At 31.4% G+C, this 25,470-nt stretch overlaps 1 protein-coding gene and 1 long non-coding RNA gene across 5 annotated transcripts in view; one reads left to right on the top strand and one right to left on the bottom strand.

Moving 5' to 3' along the window:
- Positions 1–22,866, bottom strand: part of LOC107451716 (histone-lysine N-methyltransferase SETDB1-B) — an 87,066-nt gene extending 64,200 nt beyond the window's left edge. For 3 of the 4 annotated variants that reach the window (XM_016067895.4, XM_016067898.4, XM_016067894.3), the window contains exons 1-6: positions 22,484–22,866; positions 22,339–22,388; positions 22,148–22,255; positions 20,558–20,727; positions 13,493–13,598; positions 3,776–4,021 (exon numbers count right to left, since the gene is read on the bottom strand). In XM_016067895.4, the coding sequence (XP_015923381.2) occupies positions 3,776–4,021; positions 13,493–13,598; positions 20,558–20,727; positions 22,148–22,255; positions 22,339–22,388 (680 nt within the window). In that variant the 5' untranslated portion in view covers positions 22,484–22,866. Of the gene's footprint in view, positions 1–3,775; positions 4,022–13,492; positions 13,599–18,159; positions 18,278–18,940; positions 19,236–20,557; positions 20,728–22,147; positions 22,256–22,338; positions 22,389–22,483 lie in introns of those variants that run through there. The other variant, XM_016067896.4, reaches the window with a different exon arrangement.
- Positions 99–25,470, top strand: LOC139426230 (uncharacterized). Its single transcript, XR_011637455.1, has 3 exons — positions 99–199; positions 9,271–9,364; positions 25,350–25,470. It is a non-coding gene; the product is annotated as an uncharacterized lncRNA (long non-coding RNA).

The raw sequence follows: 25,470 nt of genomic DNA on the forward strand, positions 1-25,470 counted from the left end.
GGGTCGAAAATAATTTCTGGCGCCAAGATTGGCTAAATTGTTCCGCGCCACCGCCAATCTAAAACAGTAGCTGCGGAAGAAAACTAGTTTGAACTTCATCGCGGAAGAGAAATGGCGAAAATCAGACACATTCCAAAAGTAAAAGTGGTAGTAAATCTGCTCGTGAAAAGATAATCCTCATCGCGATGCATTTTAAAAGGTAAAGTGTAGGAATTTTTCCAAATAAATTTTAAAAAATACTAAATTTGTTGCCTACGGATTATCTAATTTAGTGCACATTATGTAAAATATGCACAAAATTGGACAAGCAATGAGTGGCTAACTAAGCTTTATGAGCTAGCCAATAACTTTCTGTGTGAACTATATTTTTGGCTCTAAAAATGAAACACATTTTGTAAATCGTAAAATATTTAATAATATAATTTGAGTAACTATGAAAAACTATTCTTTATGGCTTTATGTGAATTGATAAAAATGCCAAATCATGCTGAAGAAAAACTCTAAAAGTTTAAACAATTAGAAAAAAAAAGGAAGAAAGAAAGAAAACGCCTCTAAATTGAGCACATTTAATTTAATTGTATCAGAGTAAGTAAGAAAAAAAAATGCTTAGAAAAAGGTTTTTGCAGGTAAAAATAAAGGTTTCAGATAACTTACAAAATCCTTCATGAAACCTGTAAAATCACTGCAGGTAAGTAAAAAATAAAGGTATCATATTTCTGCATAAAAATTTACGCAATTAAAATGTGCTTTAAAAACTTTACATATAATCTTTAAATCGTCTTATTGGCAGATGTAGGAACACTTAAGTTTTTTAATGCTTTAAAAAAAACTTAATCATTCTTTAAGAAACCTGTAAAGTACGGACATTTTTTAAAGGTTTTGTACAGATTTTTTTACGCAGGATTTTTCTTATTAACTGAAATATTAAGCCGATTATCGTCCATAAATATCTTTTCTTTTCTTCAAACAACCTAGAGGAATGACTTTTTAAGTTCAAGCTATTAACACTAGATTGTCCAAGGAAGTCATTTTGACTGCTTTTTAATTTCTATTAGAAAAACAATGATGACACAATTTCCTTAGAATTTTGTGACTTTTTGTTTAACATATAATTTTTTTATTGTTAATATTTTCTAATAACTTATTATATAACTGAAAATAATATCAAACTATTAAAAATTAATTTTAAATAAATTTCTTTATACATTAGTTATTTTTTCACAATGCAGTCATTTTGACTGCTTTTGGGCAATATAGATATTTCAGTGTTTCTTGCGTTAATTAAAGGGCAGAAATAAAAAAAAAAGGGGGGGGATGCTTTTCCGTGCTGTAGCTTTGTAAATACACGTTAGTCTAATAACTTAAGAAATATTTTTGAAAAATTCGTCATTCCAATTCAATCATGAGAAGAAGACATTAACATACATATTTCTTTTAACCTATACAAATGTAGGAATACAGAATTCGGCAGAATGTTAGTAGTATTAGAAGATAATGTATAATTCAGAATATTATTATTATTTTTTTTTTAACTTTACTATTTAAAAATAAATCTGAATCGAAATTCAGATAAAACTATCTATATGTTATAAAATGAGCATACAAACTACTGATAAGTCTCGGTTGCTACAGTTACATTACCTATTTATTTTTTCCTAATTTAGGTTAGTAATGAAATATTTTACTATTAATTTCTTTGGGTTTTTTTTTCCTTTTAAAGTTAGTTGCCCTAAATAAGCTAATATTTATTTATCGATTGTTTTCAATCATGGCCACGTATACGAAATCTAATATATAAACTAAAATAAAATAATAATTAAAAAAAAACAATCTCACGTTGTATTAATAAAGGTAAACGCCTACTACCTGCTTTTGCATTTACTAATTATCACCGTTTCTACAAAATATTCAGATGTACACTAATAATTTCTGCCTATTTGCGCCTGACAATCGTAGCTCTCCCCCCCCCCTCATAAAAACAGGACAGCTAATCAGAATCGTTTTTTAATGCATCTGATAAAACCACTTTCAAATACAATGTAAGCATATTTTTGCTGATTTAAAAACAGCCAAAATAGCTAGTCACAAACATTGACCCCTTACCTAAGATTATCCAAGCTTGTAGAATCCTTTTTTATGTTATTCCTTGTGACGTTAAATGTTTTTTTTTTATTTTGAGCAAAAACTTGATATTTAGCTAACTACACTGCCATTATAGTAACACTTGAATTCAAAGTGTGAAACACCTTTTTAGAACCGAAATCATAGCATCTATGGCTACAAATTTTGGGTTTTTTATGACATTCGATTGTTTCTGACATTCGCGTATAATCGAAACAAAATGTTTGGTACAATTTTACTATGCGACATTTGTTTAATGTATCACATGTCTCGGTATACATTTAAAGACAAATAGTATTTATGAAGTATATTCTAAAATAATGATTGCCATATATAGTTTGTAGTAATGCTTTTGTTATTTTAGCTGTACCTTAAGAAATTTGGGTTACTGGGTCAAAATGTAGGTAGCAGTTTAGTGTTCGAAAAAGTGGCTTAGAAATTAATTTTGCAAATTTAATTTTAATTTTGAGCTTTAGATTTTCGTCATGTTAGTCGAATCGTGAATTTCTCGATGAAAATGTAACTGAAATTTTACACATTAATAAAGCTAATTTAAAAATTAATTTCAGAATTGTACTCCGCAAAGCCTGAACTGTCGGGAGATCTATAGTTTCAACAAAAGTCGTATAAAATGGATGTAATATACTTTCTTGATTTGAGCTTTAATATTTTCTAATTATGGCAGATGAATATTGAATTTTTCGATATAATTGTAATTTTTTTTATTACAGAGAACACTTTAGAAATTCATTTTATAAATTTACAGAGAAAAGCCTTTATTCTTTAGGTAAAAAAAAGTCAAAATCATACTGTAAAATGACACCAAATACTTTAATATTGAACCTTAAATTTTCCTAAACATGACTGTCGTATCTGGAGAATTTTCCGGAGAAAATCGAATTGAAATTTTTCACATAACAAAGTCAATTTAGAAATTAATTTAATACTCTGCAAAACCTATAAACTGTTAGGGAATAAATAATTTCTAAAAATTCATAATATAAAAAGAATGACTGAATGCCATACACGTTTTTGATTTGAGGTTTAATATTGTCCTTTTATGGCAGTTAAATATTGAATTTTTTTATAATATAACTAAGTATTTTTATAACAAAAAGCACTTCAGAAACTAATTTTTTACATTTGTACCATGTAAGGATACCTATAGTTTTGAGCATAAATAGTTTCTACAAAAGTCATTCTTAAAATCATTTCAAACACGCTTTAGATTTAATCTGTAATTTTTTTCGGTCACGGTTGTTGGATCTCGACTTTTTCAATGAAAAAGTAAATACAATTTTAAACATTAGTAAGGAGTTGTTTAGAAAATAGTTTTAATTTTATACATTTGTTTTGTGAAACCTATGGTTTTTGGACATAAATATTTCCATATTTCCAACTAGTGTCATTTTGTAAAAATAGCACCATAGACTTTTATTTTAAGTTTTAAATTTTTTTTAAATACGCATTTAACGCTACAAGATACTACTTAGAAATTAATTTTTTAAATTTGGTACAAGAAATCAAGTTTAGTTTTCACGTTAGTAAATGATTTTTTTAAATTGTTCATTCTGAAAATTGTCCACTCCTAAGTGTATTGCCCCTTTTTAAAGTGCAACCCTAGATTGAAATATGTTTATTGAAGTATATTTACTTTTCGTTTTCCATTGTTGAACTTATTGAATCTCCCACATTCATAACATTTTCAAGGCCTACGCTCTTAACCGTCTCATTTTCCATGCTCTCTTTCTTTATCATACCATTTGCCAGTCTTTCACCATCTGGAATCTCTATGTTTTCGCTTTCTTGTTTTTCATCAGAAAACTTTGCTTCTAGTTTATTCAATACTCTCTGCCAACCTTCCGCCTCCTCCTCTTGATTATCTTTTGCATTTTCCAATCTGAAAGGGAATAATTGGAGTTTCTAATTTCAATGTAATTTGTATTAATTAAATGTTATTACCCAACCCGTTATGACAAAAGCCATATTAACTTGCAAGTCAATATTTCATGTAGCTAACTCTGTACTGTTTTGAACAGCAGTAATTGACAGTCCGGAAACAAGGCTTTTCAATGACTTTAAGGCTTTTCGTGGCATTGTCAGTTATAACAGAGTGCTTAATTTTGTGTATTTTTTCCCTCTTAATCGGGGTTCCTCTGGATTTACTAACTATGTGAGAAGATATGATAAGATTTTGAATTTTTAGCTATTTTAAAGAAAGAGTGTATTTTTTCTGATTTGGAGGAATAGAATATTTTACCGTTTTGGTTCTTTTTATAAAAAATTTAATTATTTTTAATAATATTTTTTAAATTATTATTATTATTTTATTTTTTTTTAAATTGACTTTACACTTTAAAACAGATGATATTTTTTAATAATATTTTTTAATTATTATTTTATTTCTTTTTTTTAATTGACTTTACACTTTAATAAAACTGAAAATATTACTTTTAAAAATATTTTATCACTTGGATAAACCTGTCAATAATTCCCTTCATCAGGTGAGCCATCATCATGGCTTACGAGATACATCAAGTTGAATCCTACATTTCGGGGAAAGGTTTTTCCTCGCTACAGGTACTTCATTTTCTGTTTTCAAAGTTTACCGCTAGAATTGCTATGATCACCATTGAACCAATCAGGAAAGAGTATTCAATAACATCATATAATTTTTAACAATCAGAAATAAGTTAACGTCGCAACGCACTCTGGGTTATTATCTATGGCATAAAAACTGAAGCTCTCACTCAAATTATCAAAATAAATTTTGGTCTTACCTGTATTTAATTTGAAGTAAAAAATAACTTGAAAGAAAAGCTGATGGATTAAGCATTCTTTGATGAATTGTATTTAAAGTTTAATACTTCATAACCTATTAGGTTTTATTCTATTATAGAATTACCATGGTTCTTTTCTCAAAAGCGAGATTCTATCTACTATGTTTAGGACAGTCGAAAAGATGTTTTCGTTTCAGTTTTATTTACAGCAATCGACTTCTGGTTAACGGGAGACGGTACGAGAAATATAGATCTAAGTTTTATCCATCTGAAGAAGGAACCACTCTAACACCTTACCAGTTTATTAATTTAATAAACAGTTCATTTCTGAAAGAAAAATCGACTGAAAAGAAAAGATCCCCCACTTTACGAACACTATATAAACTTGTCAGTGACTATATGTGGTCTGAAATACAGAAGTGTAGGCGTTTAAGACAGGGATAAGTGGCAAAATATTGTGATGACTGAATTTGGAAGAACCACATTCAACAAAATTGGTACTTGTCGAAATGGAAACACGTTTACGATGAGTGTAACCCTAAATGATTCCCAATGGAACAAAACATTTTAACTCTCTGAATTTTTGCTGGACTTAGTGTTTATGACTTTAAAAAGATGTTCGACGATGCCAGGTTCGACAGGGTGAACTCTTCAAGAGGACGAAACTATCATCGAAAACTTTAAAACACCTCTTACGGACCGAAATATGCAAGCTATTGCTATGAACATCAAATCTAATGAAATTCTTAAAAGATTTTATGATACTGTAAAACAGAACACGCCATGAACGCAACGCGCAAACCGATAATTTCCTAGAATCCATTGATCTTGTAGAAATGCTTCAAATTGCTAGAATTGGCTTTTGCACAAGCTAAACATAAATAAAAATTTTATTATTTTCTTTATAACTCTGTTTATTTCTATATATATTTTTATAACAAAACAATAAACACACGTTGTATTTTTCAGTTAAACTTCAAACTTTGTTTCGTTAACATGGAAGTGTTTTATAAAGATCCTAAACAACCAGCTAGTTTCAGCGGCATTGATGCATTACATCCTCCTTTTGATGGTAAAGAAAATATAGATACTATTAAACAGCGGTTCTATTTTAATGATTCATATACACTGCATAAGCCTGTTAGACAAAGCTTTCAACGGAATCGTGTTATAATAGGTCACATGAATAGATTTAGTTGATACGCAGTCTCTTTCTAAATTTTATAATTGCCATAAATGTTTATTAGCTTTCATAGATGTTTTTGCAAAGTTTGCCTTTAAGGATCAAACATGTAGAAATTTCACAGCAGCGTTAGAATCAATTTTTAAGGAACGGAAACCTGAATTATTGCAATTAGACGATAGGACAGATATAAAAGAAAAAGATTGTTCAAGATTACTTAATAAGCATAAATTGGAATTTTTTTACATCGAATAATCAAACACGAATAATCAAATGAGTGTAATTTTACATCGAATTATCAAACACGTTTCAATCACAAACCTCGAATGTGTGTGGAAAATATTATATTACCTTTACGTTTTACTTAAACGATGTCCACGCTATTCTAGATATATTTTAGGCGAATTGTATATTACTGATTTTCAGATAAATGTCCGCATAAACACGTCTCCTCAATCAACTGTGAAATAGAATTTCAAAGAGTTTCTATCACATACCTCGAATGAGTATTACTATTTCATTTATGGTTTACTTAAACGATGGCCATGCTATTCTATATACCATATTTTAGGCCAATTGTATACAGATTTTCTGATATTTCAATTTGTAAAGAAAAGATACATCGTAAGATTTGTGTTTAGAAAATAATAAAATAAAACTAAAATATTGTGCATTTCTTGTATTATAACTTTTATTTTATATCTAAAAAAATAATTATCTTTTTAAGAAAACGTTTTAAAAATTACTGTTTTTAGAAATTTTTCTTTTCCAAAAATTTTTATATACTTACATTTTTTCCTAAAGAAATATTTCAGAAAAATTATATTTTATGACTTAAATTTTTGAGATATACAGTATTGCCTTGAACAGCATTGATTTTTAATCGTTCGGTATTTTTGATATAAAATAAAGTTAGCCAAAAAGTATTTTTTGGTAACAATATTGTTATAGCCAAGATTATATCGTAAATAGATTCATAACATCCACCATCTACACTCTTTTTGATTAATAGTCCATGACCAGTATTGTAATAAAACGTATTGTTTAAGTCAGTGATATTAAACCTAGGGTGTGGATAGATAATTTCGGATAAATCTACTTCACATTCGCCTTTTAAGTTCACTGTACAGCTTACGACTCCTTAACTAATGCGTTTCACTATTTATGTTTTTTGAATATCACTCACCCATGGAAAAAGTTCACAAAATATTCAGTGGTTCCGAGCCACTTTCTCTTTAGAATCACTTTTTCGGCGGATAGAAACTAATGTCAACAGTTCGAAAAGTTCACTACAGTCTCCGGTAGCACATGGAAAGCCCCTGGGTGATCCCAGTGCCAATACCGTTGCTTTGCAGCTTCTTGCTAGTAATGCTGGTGAGAAGGTATCCTAAAGCACAGGTCCTGCTTCTGTTGGAGTCTCTGGTTTTGGTCAGAAACACTCAGGGGGCAGTATGCATGGCACCGCTGGACTATCCAAGAGCCAGAGAAAGAAACCGAATAAAAAATTGAAAGCCGCTGAGAGAAGTGGCGACGTAGGAGGCCTAAGCCTTCGGATGCAACGCCCTCCCCCAGTGTGCCGACCCGACTTGGAAAGAAGCCCAGAGAGGATGTTGCTAATGGGAGGAGAGCCTAATCCGGACAAGTGGTCCCTTTTAGTGGGGATAGCCAAACTGGAGAGGGGGACCCAATTAGGAGCCTCCAATCTGGGTTTTCCTTTGCTCGTGTTACCAGATCAACCAATATTGCTATTGTCAAGAAGGACTTTCCTTCGGACAAGCTTTCTCTGGGGGATTCTGATAATATTTTCAGGAGGATCTTAGAGCTGATTGAAGCCATTCCCCTTGGCGAAAAGATGCCCGAAATCTTCAGCAACAACCTACTGAGAAGAGCTCTGATTCTCCAGTGCAGTGATTACACGGTGGAGTGGGTAATCCTTGGGTGACATCCCACTTAGAGTTTTAAGTGCTGATGAGTTGCCTTAGCCTTCAAGACCAAAGAAAGGTTCTCTGATCTGGGCACCTTCTTAAAACGGCTTCAGTGACTCAACCCAGGATTGAAATCAATGAGCTGGAAGGTTTCGCAGAATGCTACGGAACCGGGCACCTCTAGATGGATCTTCGAAGTTGATCGATCCTGAAGATGTTGAGGACATAGTGAGAGCCGATTATGGGGCTTTCACTGGTGTACATTGTGGAATCTTCAAAATTATGCATGATCCTAATAAGAAAAGGGCAGCAGAGGCTTCAACAACATCGGATGTCATCTCTGTCGTACCTGAACGCCAGGTGTCTGAGGAAATGGATCAGGAGGAGGAACCCTGGAGGGTCAATTCTCCTGATTCCAAGGTAAGTTCAATTAAAGCTCTTGATTTATCAGAGTTGGGGTTGGACTATGGGTCGAATATAACTTTACGACCTGATTCACCAGCATCTATGCTTGGCAAAGCCATAGAGCTGTTGAAGGAAGATCTTTCCTTTAAACCCAACCAGGATAGGTAGTTGCCATTCTGGTTTTCCTATTCTTTAACCAATCACGGCACATAAACAATCAAAGTTGGTCAAATTAATCTCCATCATTGCATTGCTGCCTCCAGCCTTTTGGCTGAATGGTGGAGAATTAGATATTGCTCTTATACAAGAGTCTTGGACCCGAAGGAGTAGAATTATGGGCCTCAACGTCAAGGGTTATAATACTTTCCTTGATACCCGTTGCGACGCTCCCTGGGCCAGGTCTAATCAAAATGTCCTGAACCTTGTCAACTTTTTCCATGGGGATTTAGTTGCTGTTAAGTTAAAATTCTATGACAAAGAAATAGTTTCTGAGTTTGTCATTGTTTCTATCTATCTCCCTTATGAGGAGAAAGACCCACTGGTTGATGTTGCTAAAGCAATAATCGGTCTCTGTAGTTCTAGCAGCAAACTCTTCTTCGGCTGTGCTGCAAATGCTCACCACACAGTGTGGGTAGCAGTGATAGAAACCAGCGGGGGGATGTATTAATGAAGCATATTTTATTTTATAACTTACGTCCTTAATAAAGGCAATGAACCCATCTTTTGTAGGTGTAACAGAATGGAAATCATGACCTTAATTTATGTAATACCGTTTCTGTATATTACATTACTGATTGGAAGGTATCTGATGCAGTTACTGTTTCAGACCACCAACTAATTACCTTTTCTATTAAAGGCCTCACTGGACTGATGGTCAAGGAGGATCCCCAGAACAGCTGATTGAGGTTCCTTCAGGAAAGCACTGGGGAGGAAAATGGGAAACCTCTCTGGTAATTATAAGGATGTGGAGTGGACTGCTGACCAAGTGCAACAGATCATACTCGATTCATATCATATTTCTTGTAATGTTACTTTCACTAGCTCCCAAGGCAGGTTCCTTGACAGCATGTTCCAAGACGTGTTCCTTGGAAGGTGCTGAGTTTAGTAAATTACGTAAGAAATGTAGGAAGCTCTTTAACAAGGCAAAGAAAACTGGGGATTGGCAGTCCTACCGAAACGCTCTAACTATCTGTAATAAGGCTTTTAGAGCTGCTAAACGTCGCTCTTGGCAGACTTTCTGCGATAGTATTAATACAATTTTACAATTTCTGCCACCGCAAGGTTGCAAAAATCCTTACAAAAGATTATAGTTGCAACCTTAATGCTATACGTCTTACGAACGGAAAATATAGTAAGTCAGGGGAAGAGGCTCTTGGTACTTACTTAAAGCCCACTTCCCTGAATCTCATCCTGTAGAGAATGAATATCTATACAATAATCCAACAACTACTTGCAGTTAAAATGACTGGGAGGCTGCCAAGATGGTAATCACCTATGAAAAAATCGTATGGGCTATTAAATTTTTTAAGCCCTTTAAGTCACCAGGTATGGATGACATCATGCCTATAATGCTTATTAAGGGGTTTTTGCATATAAGCCCCTATTCTATGAAGGATTTTTTGAGCCTCTATAGCCTTTGGGTGTATACCTCACTCTTGGAGAAATACCAGGGTAATTTTCATCCCAAAACTTGGTAATGAAAATTACTTTGAGGCTAAATCATTTAAACCAATTAGCCTCATCTCCTGTCTGTTGAAAGAAAGCCATTCAAAAGTTTATTGACAGCTATTCTAGAGACTTGGCCCTCCTCACAGCATGTTTATCAACCTGGAAAGTTAACAAACTCTGCTCTATATGAGCTCTCCTTCATGCTTGAGAAAACGCTCTCAGATAAATAGATTACTCTGGCTGTATTTATTGATAACGAAGGTGCTTTTGACAAAGTTCCTGTTAAGACTATCATCAATGCACTTAAAACCAGAGGTATCAATTCGGCCATCACCAGGCGAATAGCTAATTTGCTGTCCTCCAAATATGTTTGTTCCTCATTACTGGGCACAAGCATGAGAGTTCATGCTACCTCAGGGAGGGGTTTTGTTCCCCATCCTATGGTGTATGGTTATGGACTCTTTGTTAGTTCGGTAAACTAATCTTGGCATTCCCTATGTTAGGTATGCTGATGATGGTGTCATTGTTGTCAGAGGCAAGTGTGACAAAACAGTCTCTGAAATCATGAATATTGCACTTCTAGAAGTAGTTAGATTGTGCTCTGATTCTGGCTTATCTATTAACTCTTCCAAGATAAGTCTTGTGGCCTTCACCACAAAAAGGCGTTTTAATCTAGGTGATGTGTATTACCTAGACTATAGGTTGGAAATCACTGAGAAAGTCAAATTTCTCGAGGTTTATTATGACTCCAAACTAAACTGGTGTTATCATCTAGAATATTGTATCCGCAGGGACAAGAAGATTTTCTGGTCTTGCATAAATGCTATTGGTAAAACCTGGGGATTATCCAAGATAGTTTACTGGATGTACTCAATAATTATTAGTCTTATTATTACATATGGCGCTATTGTATGGTGGGCTAGGACTAGGATGAACTCTATTATGTCTAGTCTTAATAGACTACAAAAATGGTCTGCGTAGCCTTGTCAGGCTTTCTCAGGACCATTCCTACAGCTGCTCTTGAGAGCTTACTTAGGCTTCTCCCGTTGAATCTACGCATTGAAGTTGAAGTTCAAACTAATATTAAGCGTCTTGTGTACCTTGGCTAATGGAAGGAATATTCCAAGCACTTGTCATGAGGCCACCTTGTTTCGCAGGTGTCGGATATCCCCTCTTTTATCATACCTAGTGATTATACGTCTATATACTAAGATATGCTTTTCATAAGCTCTTCAAGATTCATTTTCCTACTAGAGAAGAATGGCTTAAATCTTCTCTGTGGGTTAAAGGCAAATGTCTAGTATGGTAAGCCGATGTTTCAAGGTTTGATCTTAAATCAGGGGCTAGAATTTACTGCTATAATGATGAAAGTGAAGTACCAAACTTCACTTTCCTCTAGATAGTTATGCCACTGTTTTTCATGTTGGATCTATGCTATTATCTTGTGCTGCAGGATATGCTTAGACAGAGGATATCTAAATATGCCTATACACATCTGTTTTGACAGTAAGGCTGCTCTCCTATCACTATCAAGGTGTAAATTAACCTCTTCACTTGTGGGGAGTGCTTCTCAGTCCTCTGTGACCTTTCTACTCATAACAAGTTATACCTACATTGGGTACCTGGACATATGGCCATTCTTGGAAATGAGCTGGCTGACGAAGTAGCACGGGCTGGTTCCAGTGCGATTTGCTGGGGCCCTGAACCAGGCTTGGGAATCTCTCCCACATCATTCACGGCATCTATATTAAGCTCGATGGCAAATTTGCTTATGAGCAATGGCGCAACTCGGATGGTCAGACAAGCTAAAGAGCTGAATCGTGACGGTCGTAGTGTACGTCAAAAAGAGCTCCTTATGCTAAACAGGAACTGTTTGAGGAAGATCATTGGTCTTCTCACTGGACACTGCACCCTCAGGAGACACCTATACATAACGGGTATTGAATCTGATTCTCTTTGTCGAGGTTGTCATATTGAGGAGGAAACTTCACGACATATACTTTGTGATTGTGAGGTCTATTCTGCTCAAAGATTTGAGCATTTAGGGGAACATTGCATTAAGGCCTGGGAACTGCAAGACGTTCCTGTCAGGTGTTTGCTGAACTTCATTTCAGCTATAAAGCTTTGTTGTTATCATGATTTAGGGTTTGGGTACAATAGACCTCAGGTCGATGTGCTCTGCTCTTTGGAGCTACCCAACCTTTAAGTCTAAGTTTAACATATATAGAACCTAAACATAAGAATATAGGTAAAATCAAGGATGCTTCCGACGATTTGTGTGAGAGCTTAAATTCCTATACCATACATAATAACCCAGAATGCATTGCATGGTAAACTTATTTTATGATTGTTAAGAATTATATAATGTCATTGGGTAAAATAGTCGTTATCATCGGGGTAAAATATTTTTAAAAGTAATTTTAGTTACGTCATTGGATACTGTTTCCTGATTAGTTCAATGGTGATTATAGCACCTCTAGCGGTTAACTTGGAAAAGAGAAAATTAAAAAACTTAACCGGAGAAAAACTTTTCAACATAATGCAAGATTTAACTTCTTGAAAACCATGATGACCCACCTGATAAAATGAATCGTTAAAAGTTAGTCGTTATCATCGAGGTAAAATATTTTTAAAAGTAATTTTAGTTATGTCATTGGAAACTGTTTCCTGATTAGTTCAATGGTGATTATAGCACCTCGAGCGGCTAACGTGGAAAAGAGAAAATTAAAAAACTTAACCGGAGAAAAACTTTTCAACATAATGCAAGATTTAACTTCTTGTAAGCCATGATGACCCACCTGATAAAATGAATCGTTAAAAGTTAGTCGTTATCATCGAAGTAAAATATTTTTAAAAGTAATTTTAGTTACGTCATTGGAAACTGTTTCCTGATTAGTTCAATGGTGATTATAGCACCTCTAGCGGTTAACTTAGAAAAGAGAAAATTAAAAAACTTAACCGGAGAAAAACTTTTCAACATAATGCAAGATTTAACTTCTTGAAAGCCATGATGACCCACCTGATAAAATGAATCGTTAAAAGTTAGTCGTTATCATCGGGGTAAAATATTTTTAAAAGTAATATTTCTTGCTTTATTACAGTAAAGTCAATAGGAATCTTGCTTCCTATCCAGTAAAAATATAAATTAGAGATAAACCAGTAAATAAACAAATGTAAGCGCAGAGAACAGAAGCAACCTCTGTTAGTGAAATCTTATTCTCAAATAACTTATAAGAAATAATCTAAGTTCTTTTAACCTCTCTATTCCATGAGACAGACTATTCATTAATTAAGTTTCAAAGTCCAGGCTCACAAGATTACCATCTCTGTTAAGGAGACATTAGCATAATTATGAAATAGAATTATCAATTGAAAACAGCATTCATAGATAAAATACTTCAAAATGTTACCTGTTGATATCTTTTGCCTTTCTTCTAGGCAATAAGGTGCAGGAAATTGGAGAATTCTCTTCCAACGATAAATATTTCGACTTTCTCAACTTCATTCTGACAGGGCCTAAATGAAGGTTTATTTGTGAATAAATTTGAGAAAAATTTTTAAATCAATTTTTAAAATGCATCGCAATTGCAAAATCACCCCATTTTAATTACTTTTCTAATATTATTATTAAAAACCAAATTATTAGTAATGCTGCATTTTGCTGAAATTATTTATGGCACCAATAGGGATAAGGTTATTGGAAATATTTTATGGGTTAGGAAAATTGTTAACATGGTAACATCTTTCGCCAAGGAAAATAAAAAAGCCACAATTTAAATGCGTTACGCTTGCAACAAAACTAAAATTTTATGCTGTATAAGCCATCTTGCTGTAAAGAATTAACTGGGCCATAGAACGAACAAATAAGAAATATATTCTAAAAGTTATTATTATTATTTTTTTTTAAAATCGCCAAGGCGATACTTTTCCATCTAGATGAAAATTACTAAAATCAATGCTTATTCCCATTTTTATGCAAATTTGCATGAACCTAGATAGTGCCGCATTACAGTAAATTTTCAATATTAAAAAATTAGACCACAGATGCTTTTCAATTTCTCAAAAAACTATGGCTGTTCTCTACTGACGTTTTGCGTCATTTTCAGAATAAACATAGAAGGCGCTGGCTAAAGCTAAGCTTAACTTGATCTAAAAGTCATAAGTAACTGTTGCAAACTCAGAACAGTCATGAAAATAGCATATTATTCGCAAAATAAGCATCATTTCATGCGACTACAGAGCCTTCGAAAAAAAAGAAATTGTTGACTGAAAGTTATATTTTAACCCCTTAACTATCGGTTAATTTTAAAGAAAACGGTCGTAAAAGTGCCTATTTTGCCTAATACGCGTATTTGATTAGTGCTGACATCTAGTTTAAAACAAACTATCTACAATTACCTTAAGAATATCCTGGTACTGCCATCTGGTGTGTAAAATGAGAAATAAAATGTTTTCCGGGAAAAAGAAGTTAATTATTTTTATTGGCTCGTTTCTACTGAACACTCCAGCCCGAAAATTTCACGGGAGCGAGAAATAGAGGGCGAAACCTCACCCTGTCATTTTCACGGGAGCGAGAAGGAAGGGGTTAAGGCGACAACATCTTTAAATCTTGTCATGAAAATCTGCTTGTCAGAGAAAAAAAGAGATGAGTCTGGTAGAAAGACAAAAGCAGTGGTAAATGACTGTGGGTTCGTTCCAAATTCCATCGAGTTTAAATCACTACAATACTGTTGTTTAAATAACTTCGATGCTAATGTTCAGTAGTAGTCTACAACTGTAATGTTTATATTTAACGACAAAACAAGCAGTATATTTCATTCAATAAATACTGTTATTGATCATCAAACTTTGTCACGTTTTACCATTCCAACTTGAATAAGTTGTTTATTACGAGCGTTGAGGCTTAAAACATAACTAGTATGTTTAGTTTTTCCAAGGCAAGTGCTTGATTTTTTTTAAATGCTCTTCTTAAATTTATTATTTTCCATAAAATACGAATAGTTTTAAATATTTTAAAATTTTAAGGAATTCCTCTAAGCTACCAATCATGACTGACTGTGCGTACACCAATGGTTCTTCATTGAAGCAATAGTATTTAAATAGAAGACCGCTCAATCATTCTTACCAAAATAAGAGACGCTGAGTTTACAGAAGCCAAAAGAGAGATTGACAAAAGTACAGCAACTAATCAAGGATCTCTAATCAATATCAGCAAAAGCAGCTGATTCCTAAATTTTTTTACAAACAAGCGTAATGTTTTATTAAAAAAAACGTTAAAATTGATATTGACTATCAGAAACGCTTTTAAAAATGCAGCGTTATCATAAATTAGGCCGATAAGAAAAAAAAAACATAGAAAAAAAATAGATTATGTAGAAAAGCAAAATAGAAAAAATAAAAATTGGTCTCAATTTTTGAGAGAAAATTTTAAAGCAAAACATTTCCAGTATTTTTAAGAAAAAAATATAGTTTCAAGTCTAATGAAAACCTTCTTAATTACCGCGTCATAATAGAAGTTCTAATAAAAACAAAACTTTTTTAAAAAAGAAAAAGCTAGATAGAAACTTAAAAATAAAAAAAAACATTTCTTAATTTTTAAAAGAAAGAGTTAACGCTGAAAATCTCAATTTAACTATTTCACATTGTTGAATTTTTGGGAAAAATAAGTGACCATAAAAAAATAACGTTCATTAGATACGATCTTTAAAAAGTGTTTTCACAATAAAAAAAAAAACGCTGATAAAAAGAAACATTCATAAAAAATCTAACGAGAAACAGAAAAAAAAATTTGTTCTTAGCTCTGAAATATAATTTTAACGTTAAAAATCTCAGTTTTCTATGTTACCGGTTATCTGTCTTACCGCACAGTAAAAAGTAAGAACAAAAAAATACGCTATCAGAAACGCTCCGTTAAAATGCTGCACTATAGTTTAATACCGAAAAACTAGCAAAAAGAAACAAATAACAAAAAAGTTCTCAATTTTTGAAACATTAAGTGTTGAAAAAGCTACAAAGTTGACTTGCCTGAATAAAATTTAAAAAAAAAAAAAATCACTAATACAAAAGTCATGGTTTAGCATAAAGTAATCTAGTTTCAATTCTTCAAACTTCGCTTCTCCATTTAAACATAAATTAACAAGTTTTAGAACGTAACAAATATGTGTAAAAACAATTTCTAATAATGTATAGTAAAATATGTCACTTAGACGAAAAATACTTTGCCGAATAATCGGCCGAATATTTGGCCAATTATTGAGCTAACCGAATATTCGGCAAAAGGACTAATATCGAATAGTGGAGGAATGTATTTGTTACATTCTTACCATCAATTCAGGACGTAGGTTAAAATGCATGTTTAAAAAAAAAATGGATACAGCCAAAGCATTGGGACATTTTTTGCTGTGTACATTTTCTTAAACACACACTGTGGACATCTCTTTATATTAAAAAAATCGTAAATGGCGTTATTTTGGGAGTTCAAATTTACGTTACATTTTGTTTTGCTGCCCGGAAATTATAAGACTTACACACTTTAAATTACGATGGTGTTTTAGACAAATGTACAAGGAGTATAGGATGTAATAAAATTAAAATTCATTTATTTGTTCGAAAATTATTAACTGTTAGGCTAATAATAAGAAAATCGGGTTAGTCGATCTGCAGCCCGTTGAAATGCAGCAAAAGAATTGTATAGCAATTTAACGCGCTAAAAGAACCATATTTTTTTATGAACTTAACAGGAGTTTTTTTTTTTTTAAATTATAATTTGTTCGACAATTATTGCAATTTTAAGCGTCGTTGTAGTGTTTTTTTTTTCCATTTGCTTTAAAAATGACTGCTTATCTATTGTTGGAGAATAATTTATCTCTCTCAAGAATTTTTTATTTTATAAACTCGCGCTTGATGTCGAAAGTAACAGGCGAAAAAAAATTTATAAATATACTAAAATATAAGACAGTGAGAGATTAGATTTCTTCAAGTGTAAATCTTAACATTTATTATTGACATTTATTATTACTTTTAACAAATATAAAAGATTAAACAAAGATAAAATTTTAAAAAAAATTCAAAAAAACTTACCAAATTGAACTGTTATAATGCTATTAGTCTTGTTAACGAGTAAAATTACTTGTCATTCATTTATTACTGAGTCACATTTAATTTGTATTCTTTTGATAGATTTTTTTAAAATACAGTTGATTGATTGATTATTTTTTAAAACCAGGTAATCATTCATTTCGTTGCGATTAACATAATATCAACAAAATGTTTCACATATAAAATTACCTACAATATTTATATATGTCATTGACAAAATGCTTTCATGTCAAAAAAAAATATTTGTAATTGTTTTAGAACGAAAAAAACAATGGCGAATGAGGTTGGTGAGCGTTGCGAGCAGGAGGTGTATTATTACCAAAAATAACACTTTGCTTTGTGTATTGGTATTATGATCCTGGCAGTATAAGTAAGACGTGGTTGCTCAAGGCATTTAATGTTCGCCTTTCACTGAGGTGAACCGGGTTCAAATCCTTGCAACGGCTGGTCAATACGAATTCCGCACCTGGCTCGCACCGACCTCAATGCTGTCGTAAAATATCATCAGTGGTAGACGGATCGTGAGTTAGAGTCCTCTTGCCGTCAGGCTAACCGGGAGAGATTTTCGTGGTTCTCCTTCCCATGTAACGCAAATGAGGGTTAGTTCCAATAAAAAGTCCTCTACGAAGGCAATTTTCTCTCAATACTTGATCCAGGAGTTCCCTTGTCATCTGAATTGGGTTCAAAATTACAAAGCTACAGAGATGGACATAGGTAGTCATAAACTCAAAATTGGGTCGGCTGTTCAAGGACAGTTATAAAATCTGATGTGAGTGCAGAAAACCAAAAAATAATAAACTGCTATTTAGGTTAATTATTTACATCAAATTTTGCAAAAATATTTAACAAATTCTTTTAGTAAAAACAATTTGTTTATAAACATATCTTAAAATCAGTTTTAAAAATAGAATGAATATTTGCAAAGTGCAAGAATAAAGTGCACGTATGCAACAATGCGAAATAATTATAAATGTAAAACCTGATGCAGAAGTTTTATCTATCTGGCAAGTAAAAATATGAGGTACAATTCCTTTTTTCAATCTAAGTTTTGTTCCTTGCAATTTATGCTGAAGATAATTTTCAGTATCAAGTTGAAGCTGAAAAAAAAGTCAGCAATTTTAGTTTCTGACCTTCTTAAAATCTAAAAATATTATTTTTTAAAAATAATATGTAGATGATATAATACCTTGAAGGCTATTATGTGTAATATAACTAAGTTAAATTTTCATTTAAAAAAAACGTAACTTTACAAAAACATATAATAATGTGCAAAAATCATTAAAACATAAATTATTAACTAATTTACCTTAAACTAACTTTTATATAGTCTCCTACGTACAACAAATATATCACTATATAGTGCATATTGATACAATATTTAATTTTCTATAATTGTTTTTCTTAAGTAATAAAAGCTGAAATTAACTAAAAAAAGAATAAAATAAACAGAAAAATTTTTTTTAACGAATACATTAGAAATAATTGACAGAATATTTTCGTAGCAGGAGTAACAAAGATAAGTAATAAAAATAAAATTCAAATTCGTTAATGAAAAATAACTGTTAAGAAAATTAACTGTTAATGAAAAATTAACTGTAACTGAAAAATTAACATGCAATGTAATATTTTTGAAGAACATGTTAAAAAATCAAATATAACTTAAATTTTATTTAAAATAAATAAAAAAGAAATTATTAAGTAAACTAAAAATATTCATTCCAAACACTTTTAGAAAAGGTTAATAAGTAAAACATACTTACATCGAAATGATCTTCGCAAACGTTTCGGACAGATGTTGAAGACAAAACGGGGTTTCTTTTATCATCCCGTTTCATAGCAAGGCACCATTTTTTTCTTTCAACATCTTTTCTAGGCACATCGAAAAATGTTAATTCAGGAGCTGTTGTCGTTGTATTTGTGCACATAGGCACTACACAGTATCTATATCTTGGCAATGGCATGTTAATCTATAGTCTGAAATACTTTTGAAAGAAGATTAAGAGCAAGGCGATTGTAAACAAACGGCAGATAGGCTCGAGTGACGTCAGTTCCTAAAAATCACGTGACTTCCCGTTTCAGCAGCTGGAGATGAAAGTGACGGTATAGCTTTTTGAAAGTAGCAATAAGATGTTTTCTCGGTGTTATTAAGCTAATCTGAACTGAATGCATTAAAATTACAAAAAAACTGTGATGCAACAGAGTTTCCTGAAAAGGCAATATTTTCCACAGAAACGAAAAAAAGAAAAAAAACATTTTAACAACAAAATATACAATTGTAGAACATTTTGTCAGTATGTTAATTGTTACAAAATGAAGGATTACCTAAGTTTGAAAAATTATCATCTGTACTTAAAAAAATAAAAAGGCTAAGGAATACACAGTTTGTGGGACTCAAGGAAAAGAAATACGCGGGAAGTAATTTTACTCATTAACGAGACCAATAATAACAAACAAACAAAAAAACATTTTATCAACAAAATATACAATTGTAGAACATTGTAAGAACATTTTGTCAGTATGTTGATTGTTACAAAATGAAGGATTACCTGGGTTTGAAAAATTATCATCTGTACTTAAAAAAATAAATAGGCTAAGGAATACACAGATTGTGGGACTCAAGGAAAAGAAATAAGTGGGAAGTAATTTCACTCATTAACGAGACCAATAATAACAACAACAAAAAAAGCATTTTATCAACAAAATGTACAATAGTAGAACATTGTAAGAACATTTTGTCAGTATGTTGATTGTTACAAAATGAAGGATTACCTGGGTTTGAAAAATCATCATCTATACTTAAAAAAATAAATAGGCTAAGATTGTGAGACTCAATGAAAAGAAATACGTGGGCAGAAATTTTACTCATTAACAAGACCAATAATAACAACAACAAAAACAGGGAAAGTGTTTATAATGAAAAATAGGGAACGGTTTTATTTGACATGCGATAAATTTTTTTATGTCTAAAAATTTCAATATAAACATTACGGTTTATGTCTTTCGAACTAAAAAAATATTTTTTCAAAAAAAATTAAAAATAAACAATATTTAAAGTGGGAAAAATTCACGAAAAAAGCAGTTAAAATTATAATAATAACTTTCGAACAAATTGGAAGTTTGAAAAAAAAAAAATGCAAGAAATTAACAAAAAATGGCTCAACTAACATTAAATTTCAACTGCTTAAAAGTCGGTACATTAGCTGTAACATATACCTCAAAATTAACTAGCATTTTATAGTTTAAAATATTTGTTATAAAAGAATAATTAGTTGAACATAAATATCCAGTTTTCTTTTTTCGTATGTATTTGATGGGGAAGAGAAAAGAAATAACAATTATAAAAAAGGAAGCGAAAAAAAATACAGAATATTTCTTACCATCTTGGAGTAATGAAGGCACTGCAGTTGGATGAAGTTTATGGAATTTAGTTGTGGCATAGTCATCATCTTTAAAATGTTTTGAACATAATCTATATCTTAGAGCTAACTTCTCACATGGAATGTTAAACAGAGATGTAAGCTTGGTAGCTTTTATCCATTTTTTGCTCCTTAGAGAAACGAAAAATTATTATTGTCATGCTGAAATATGCGTAACATATTTTCTAATATTTAAAAACTAAATTATTATCTTATTTAATCTTTTTCTCAGAAATAAAAAAAAAACATTAAGATAATCGGAAGAAGGGATAAAGCGTTCGCCTTCCAAAGAGGTGAACCGGGTTCAAATCCCATTGATAGCTGGTCGGTACGAATTCTACAACTAGCTTGCACGGACCACAGTGCTGACATAAAATATCCTCAGTGGTAGACGGATCATGGGTTTGAGTCCCCTTATTGTCATGCTAAGCATGGGAGGTTTTCGTGGTTTTCTTCCCCGTGTAACGTAAATACGGGTTAGTTTCACCAAAAAGTCCTCCACTAGGGCAAACTTCTCCCAATACTTGATCAATGAGTTCCCTTGTCTTCTGGATTGGGTTCAAAATTATGTTTTCAAATAAATTTTAATAACTAGATTTTTCTCATAGACGGCAGCACTGATATCTAATTCGTTTCATATTTTTTTTCACCAAATATTTTTTTTTAAATTTTGTACTATTTAAGCTATAAGCACTGTTTTTATTCTTTACTTCTTAGCGAATTTTGTTAAAGGTTAAATTACTATATCTATCTTTATGACATTTTTTACTTTTGCCCCACTTCGGTAAGTTTATTTTATGCTTTCTTTTATCTCAAACTTATCTGCAACTGCATATTTATTTTTTTGGCGATATAGACACATTATGAAAAGTAATTTTTATCTCAGGATAATTATTCTTTATTCAGAAATATCGCATTTATCGTAATTGATATGTCCTGATGAAGACCTTTACGTTTTCCCATTTTAAGTCAATCTATTTTATTTTATTCTTCCTCATTGTTTGTGTGTAATATATACACACACAAAGGAAACATATTGGAAAGTTTTTCATAAAGTTAACAAGTATACATCAAACATTAGTATACTTACTGCCAACCTTTAATCTTCTGGAGGAGGATTTTGTCCAGTGGTAGTAAAATGAAAATTGAATCTCAATAACAAGCAGAAATATCATTTCAATTATGTTAAGGGTTCAAAAATAACAACATATAATTATCATGCACCTATATAAATATTTATCTACTTGTAGTAGAGATGTGATCAAAATAACTTTAAATTAAATTTAGAAATTCGAGTAATAAATAGGAAGCCCCAATTTCACTACCACTTTAAATATTGGCAATTATGCGCTTGCTCTGCATTCGACATGCATACACATCATTACTTGATTTTAATTTCGCACCCAGTAAGGAATTTCTGGAATTAAATTCCAAGCTTAACTTGCCAAAAACTGCTTTAAAGAAGTTTAAAAATTATTCTACGTATAGATTAAGCGGCTCAATGTATTTTAATATAGATGTTATAATAATTTTATACATTCTGATACTTACATTGCAGCATTTTGGGGGAAACGAAAAAATTTCAATTGTGGATTTGCTGATCTGACTGCCTTACAGTAAGCACATCTATCATGGTTTTTAATCTTGCGTTTGATCTTCCTGAAATAAATAAAGACGATTAGGCGCATTGCTTAGAATTAAAATAATGAAAAAAATTAATGTAACACAATAAATATACTTACATGACTGCCGTATCAGATGAATTGGTGTTTGTAATCTTAGGAGACTCCATCTGAGAATTAATAAAAAGGAGTAGATCAAAAAATATACTTTCCACATAGATCTATGACCTATATTATATATTTTTTCCGTAGAATAATCATTTACCTGAATAAATAATCAAATTAATAATTGCTTAAATAGAAAAGATTGAAACATCTTGAAATTAAAGAACAAAAGGAGTAAAATAAAAAATTCTGTACTTTATAGACCTATATTATATACTTTATACGTAGAACCTTCATTTACTTGAACAAATAATCAAACTAATATTTGCTTTAAGTTGAAAAGAGTGAAACATTTTGAAATTAAAGAATACGAAATGAATCTAAAGGTTCAGTGTCTAGCACAGATCGGCGCTAAAACTTTTCACTAAACGCAGAAATTACTCGGTCTTTCTTGATTACTTCATTCAGAGAACAAATATAATCGATCAGCTGAAACACCAGAAATTGGTTCCTAATCCACTGGCAGCGAGCCAGCGATAGAGAGGAGAACAAGGAAAAAAAGCAAAGACATTAAAGTGCGCATGCTCTGTTCTGACGTCACATCCGGAAGAGCAGCTTTAGAATGCCAAATGAGTATATTTATGCCCCTTCAGAGTTAAATGGAAATCCGCGCTTTTAACTCGGGTGAGGGCCTGTAGCTGTTTAAAAATTTCCCGGGTTTTCCGGTAAATTGCTATAGAAAATTTTACTCTCCATGCAATGAAGATGCTGTTTTAAGCTATTAAAAAATTTAAAGAAGATTTTTTTTATGATCAAAATTGCTTAAAAAATATGAAAAATAAATATTACGATCAAGAATACAGTACTCACGATTTATTCTTTTTTTCGTGCGAACAAACTAAATATAAATAATTCGATATTTTAATACAATCGGGAAGTTTTTTAATTGTGAATAAATAAAATAAGTTAAAATTGCGCATGCGCATTGTAAAAGTATATAATATTAGTAAAGAGTAAATAATGGTATTAAACATTACAGTGCGACAGAAAAATTACGCTAACTTCCTTTTAGTAATTTCCCTGCACCAATGTTGTCGGCTGACATTCTATTTATAGATAAAGGGTATATATATAGAGATATATCGAACTATGTAGGACGATAGATTTTAAATATTTTGTTTCTGGAACATATTTTACCGAAGTAAACCGAACCTGAGTAAAAGTATATTTTTAGTAACTAAATAAAGAATTAAATGGGGTTTAATTTACGATATTTCTTTTTTTTCCACAACTGAAAGAATTACTGAACGTTCAGTGGCATTTTAAAAACTTTGAAATATGCTTTGTTTAAGAATAACATATTGAAATAATATGTGGCATATTGTATGATTCATTTTTTAAAAAATCTCTTCTTTCTGCCATATATTTAGGTTACATGGTTTTCTTCGGATAAGGACAATGTGAAAATAGCATCCTGATGTTTCGATACATTCTGAAACTTATTTCCCCAAATTAACCATGAAATGTCACCCAACATGCACTTCAATTACGATAAGCTACATTTATCACCAAATACCTTCTGATGATTTCTTTGCTTTCTTACATTATATTTGATACAATAACTTAAAAGATAAAATACTTAATTTCATTAACTGAAAATATTTAATCTTAAATATTTTAATTTTACAGCTAAAGGTAATTTTATAGGTACAATATTGATGCTACAGTTCTTTTAAATTTTTTTTAAAGACCACATGTATTCTGCTAAAATATTAAAATGCACATGTTTACTTTTACGAGCATAAAATCCTTATCAAAATAATAATCAAGACCTATATATAAAACAGCGTAACTAATGATTAAAACTCCATTAGCTTCAAAAAATATGAAAAAGCAACTAAAAATCGGCATGATTCGAGCATTCAAAAAATAGGAGCCCATTCTCAAGACTCGCCAGGCGTGAATGACTTGTGACGTTAATTATTGAACGTTTAAAACATGTCTACTTTTATTATAATCTATTATTTTTTAAATCAATGAAGCTTTTATCTTTTCGATTCAGTTTCTTGGTATTATTCATTTCGTAGATTCCTTGGGATTATTCATATTAAATTATTTCTCGCAATATTGAAATAAGTTTTACGTAAGATAAAGGGATAGGGTTATTAGATTGAAAAAATAATAAATAGTCACTACTTTCTAAAAAAATTAATGCAGTACAATTTTAAAAGTTAATTTATTCCTTTTTTGAAGATTATAATAGAATACAACTTGCTTTTGCGCAACTTAAACATTGTTAAAATAGATTTTACTTTTTTCCCTGTGTAGAATATGAAGTAAATTATGGAATTCTTTTTCATTTAAATTCGATTTTCTACAAATTTTTAATAAATCGTTCATGGTACACAAGAGGCATTTATGATACACAAAATTCTTATTCAACAGAGTTGCTGATTTAAATCTTTCTTGCTCCTCGTTTACCTGAAGTATAAGTGCACAAAGAAAAGACAATTGTTTTTCTATTTTAAAATTATTTTATTCTGAGTAATATATCCAATTATTTTATCATTTTAATAGTATTATTATCCATTTAATTGTATTTTATTCTTTTAATATTATTTAGACTTCCAAATTACTACTGTAGATGGCGCTAAAAAATATGTAGAATTTTTTCAGACAAAGTTGTAGTATCTTTTAATTTCAAAGTCTGGCAACCCTACAAGGACTGCTATTTCAAACACAAGTTAACTTTCCGTCCTACTCGAAATTGTTTGAAAATGTATTTTTTATTGATCGACTCCAAAGTTTATTCTAGATATATTTTAGGGTATACATTAGGCGTATTTCGATCGAGTTTATTTTTACACCCTTATTTGCTTAAAATTATTAAATAATTTGCTTAAAGTAGATTATTCAAGCTATATGATTTAATACATTTATAGTATAACAGTAAACGGTGCTTCCATCGCATATCCTTAACCTTGATTAAATTAATGGAATGGAAGTTACATTTTTTCTCATTTTAGCTTTCAAGCAATAATCTGTTTCGTCCAAAAACGGATTCAATTCTGGAAATAACAAAATTGAGCAGGTTCCTTGAAGCAATATCATTCCTATCCTTTTACGGCGAAATGTAAGAAAAATTGG

The sequence above is a fragment of the Parasteatoda tepidariorum genome, chromosome 8, assembly GCF_043381705.1.
Source record: "Parasteatoda tepidariorum isolate YZ-2023 chromosome 8, CAS_Ptep_4.0, whole genome shotgun sequence".
Classification (NCBI taxonomy): domain Eukaryota; kingdom Metazoa; phylum Arthropoda; class Arachnida; order Araneae; family Theridiidae; genus Parasteatoda; species Parasteatoda tepidariorum.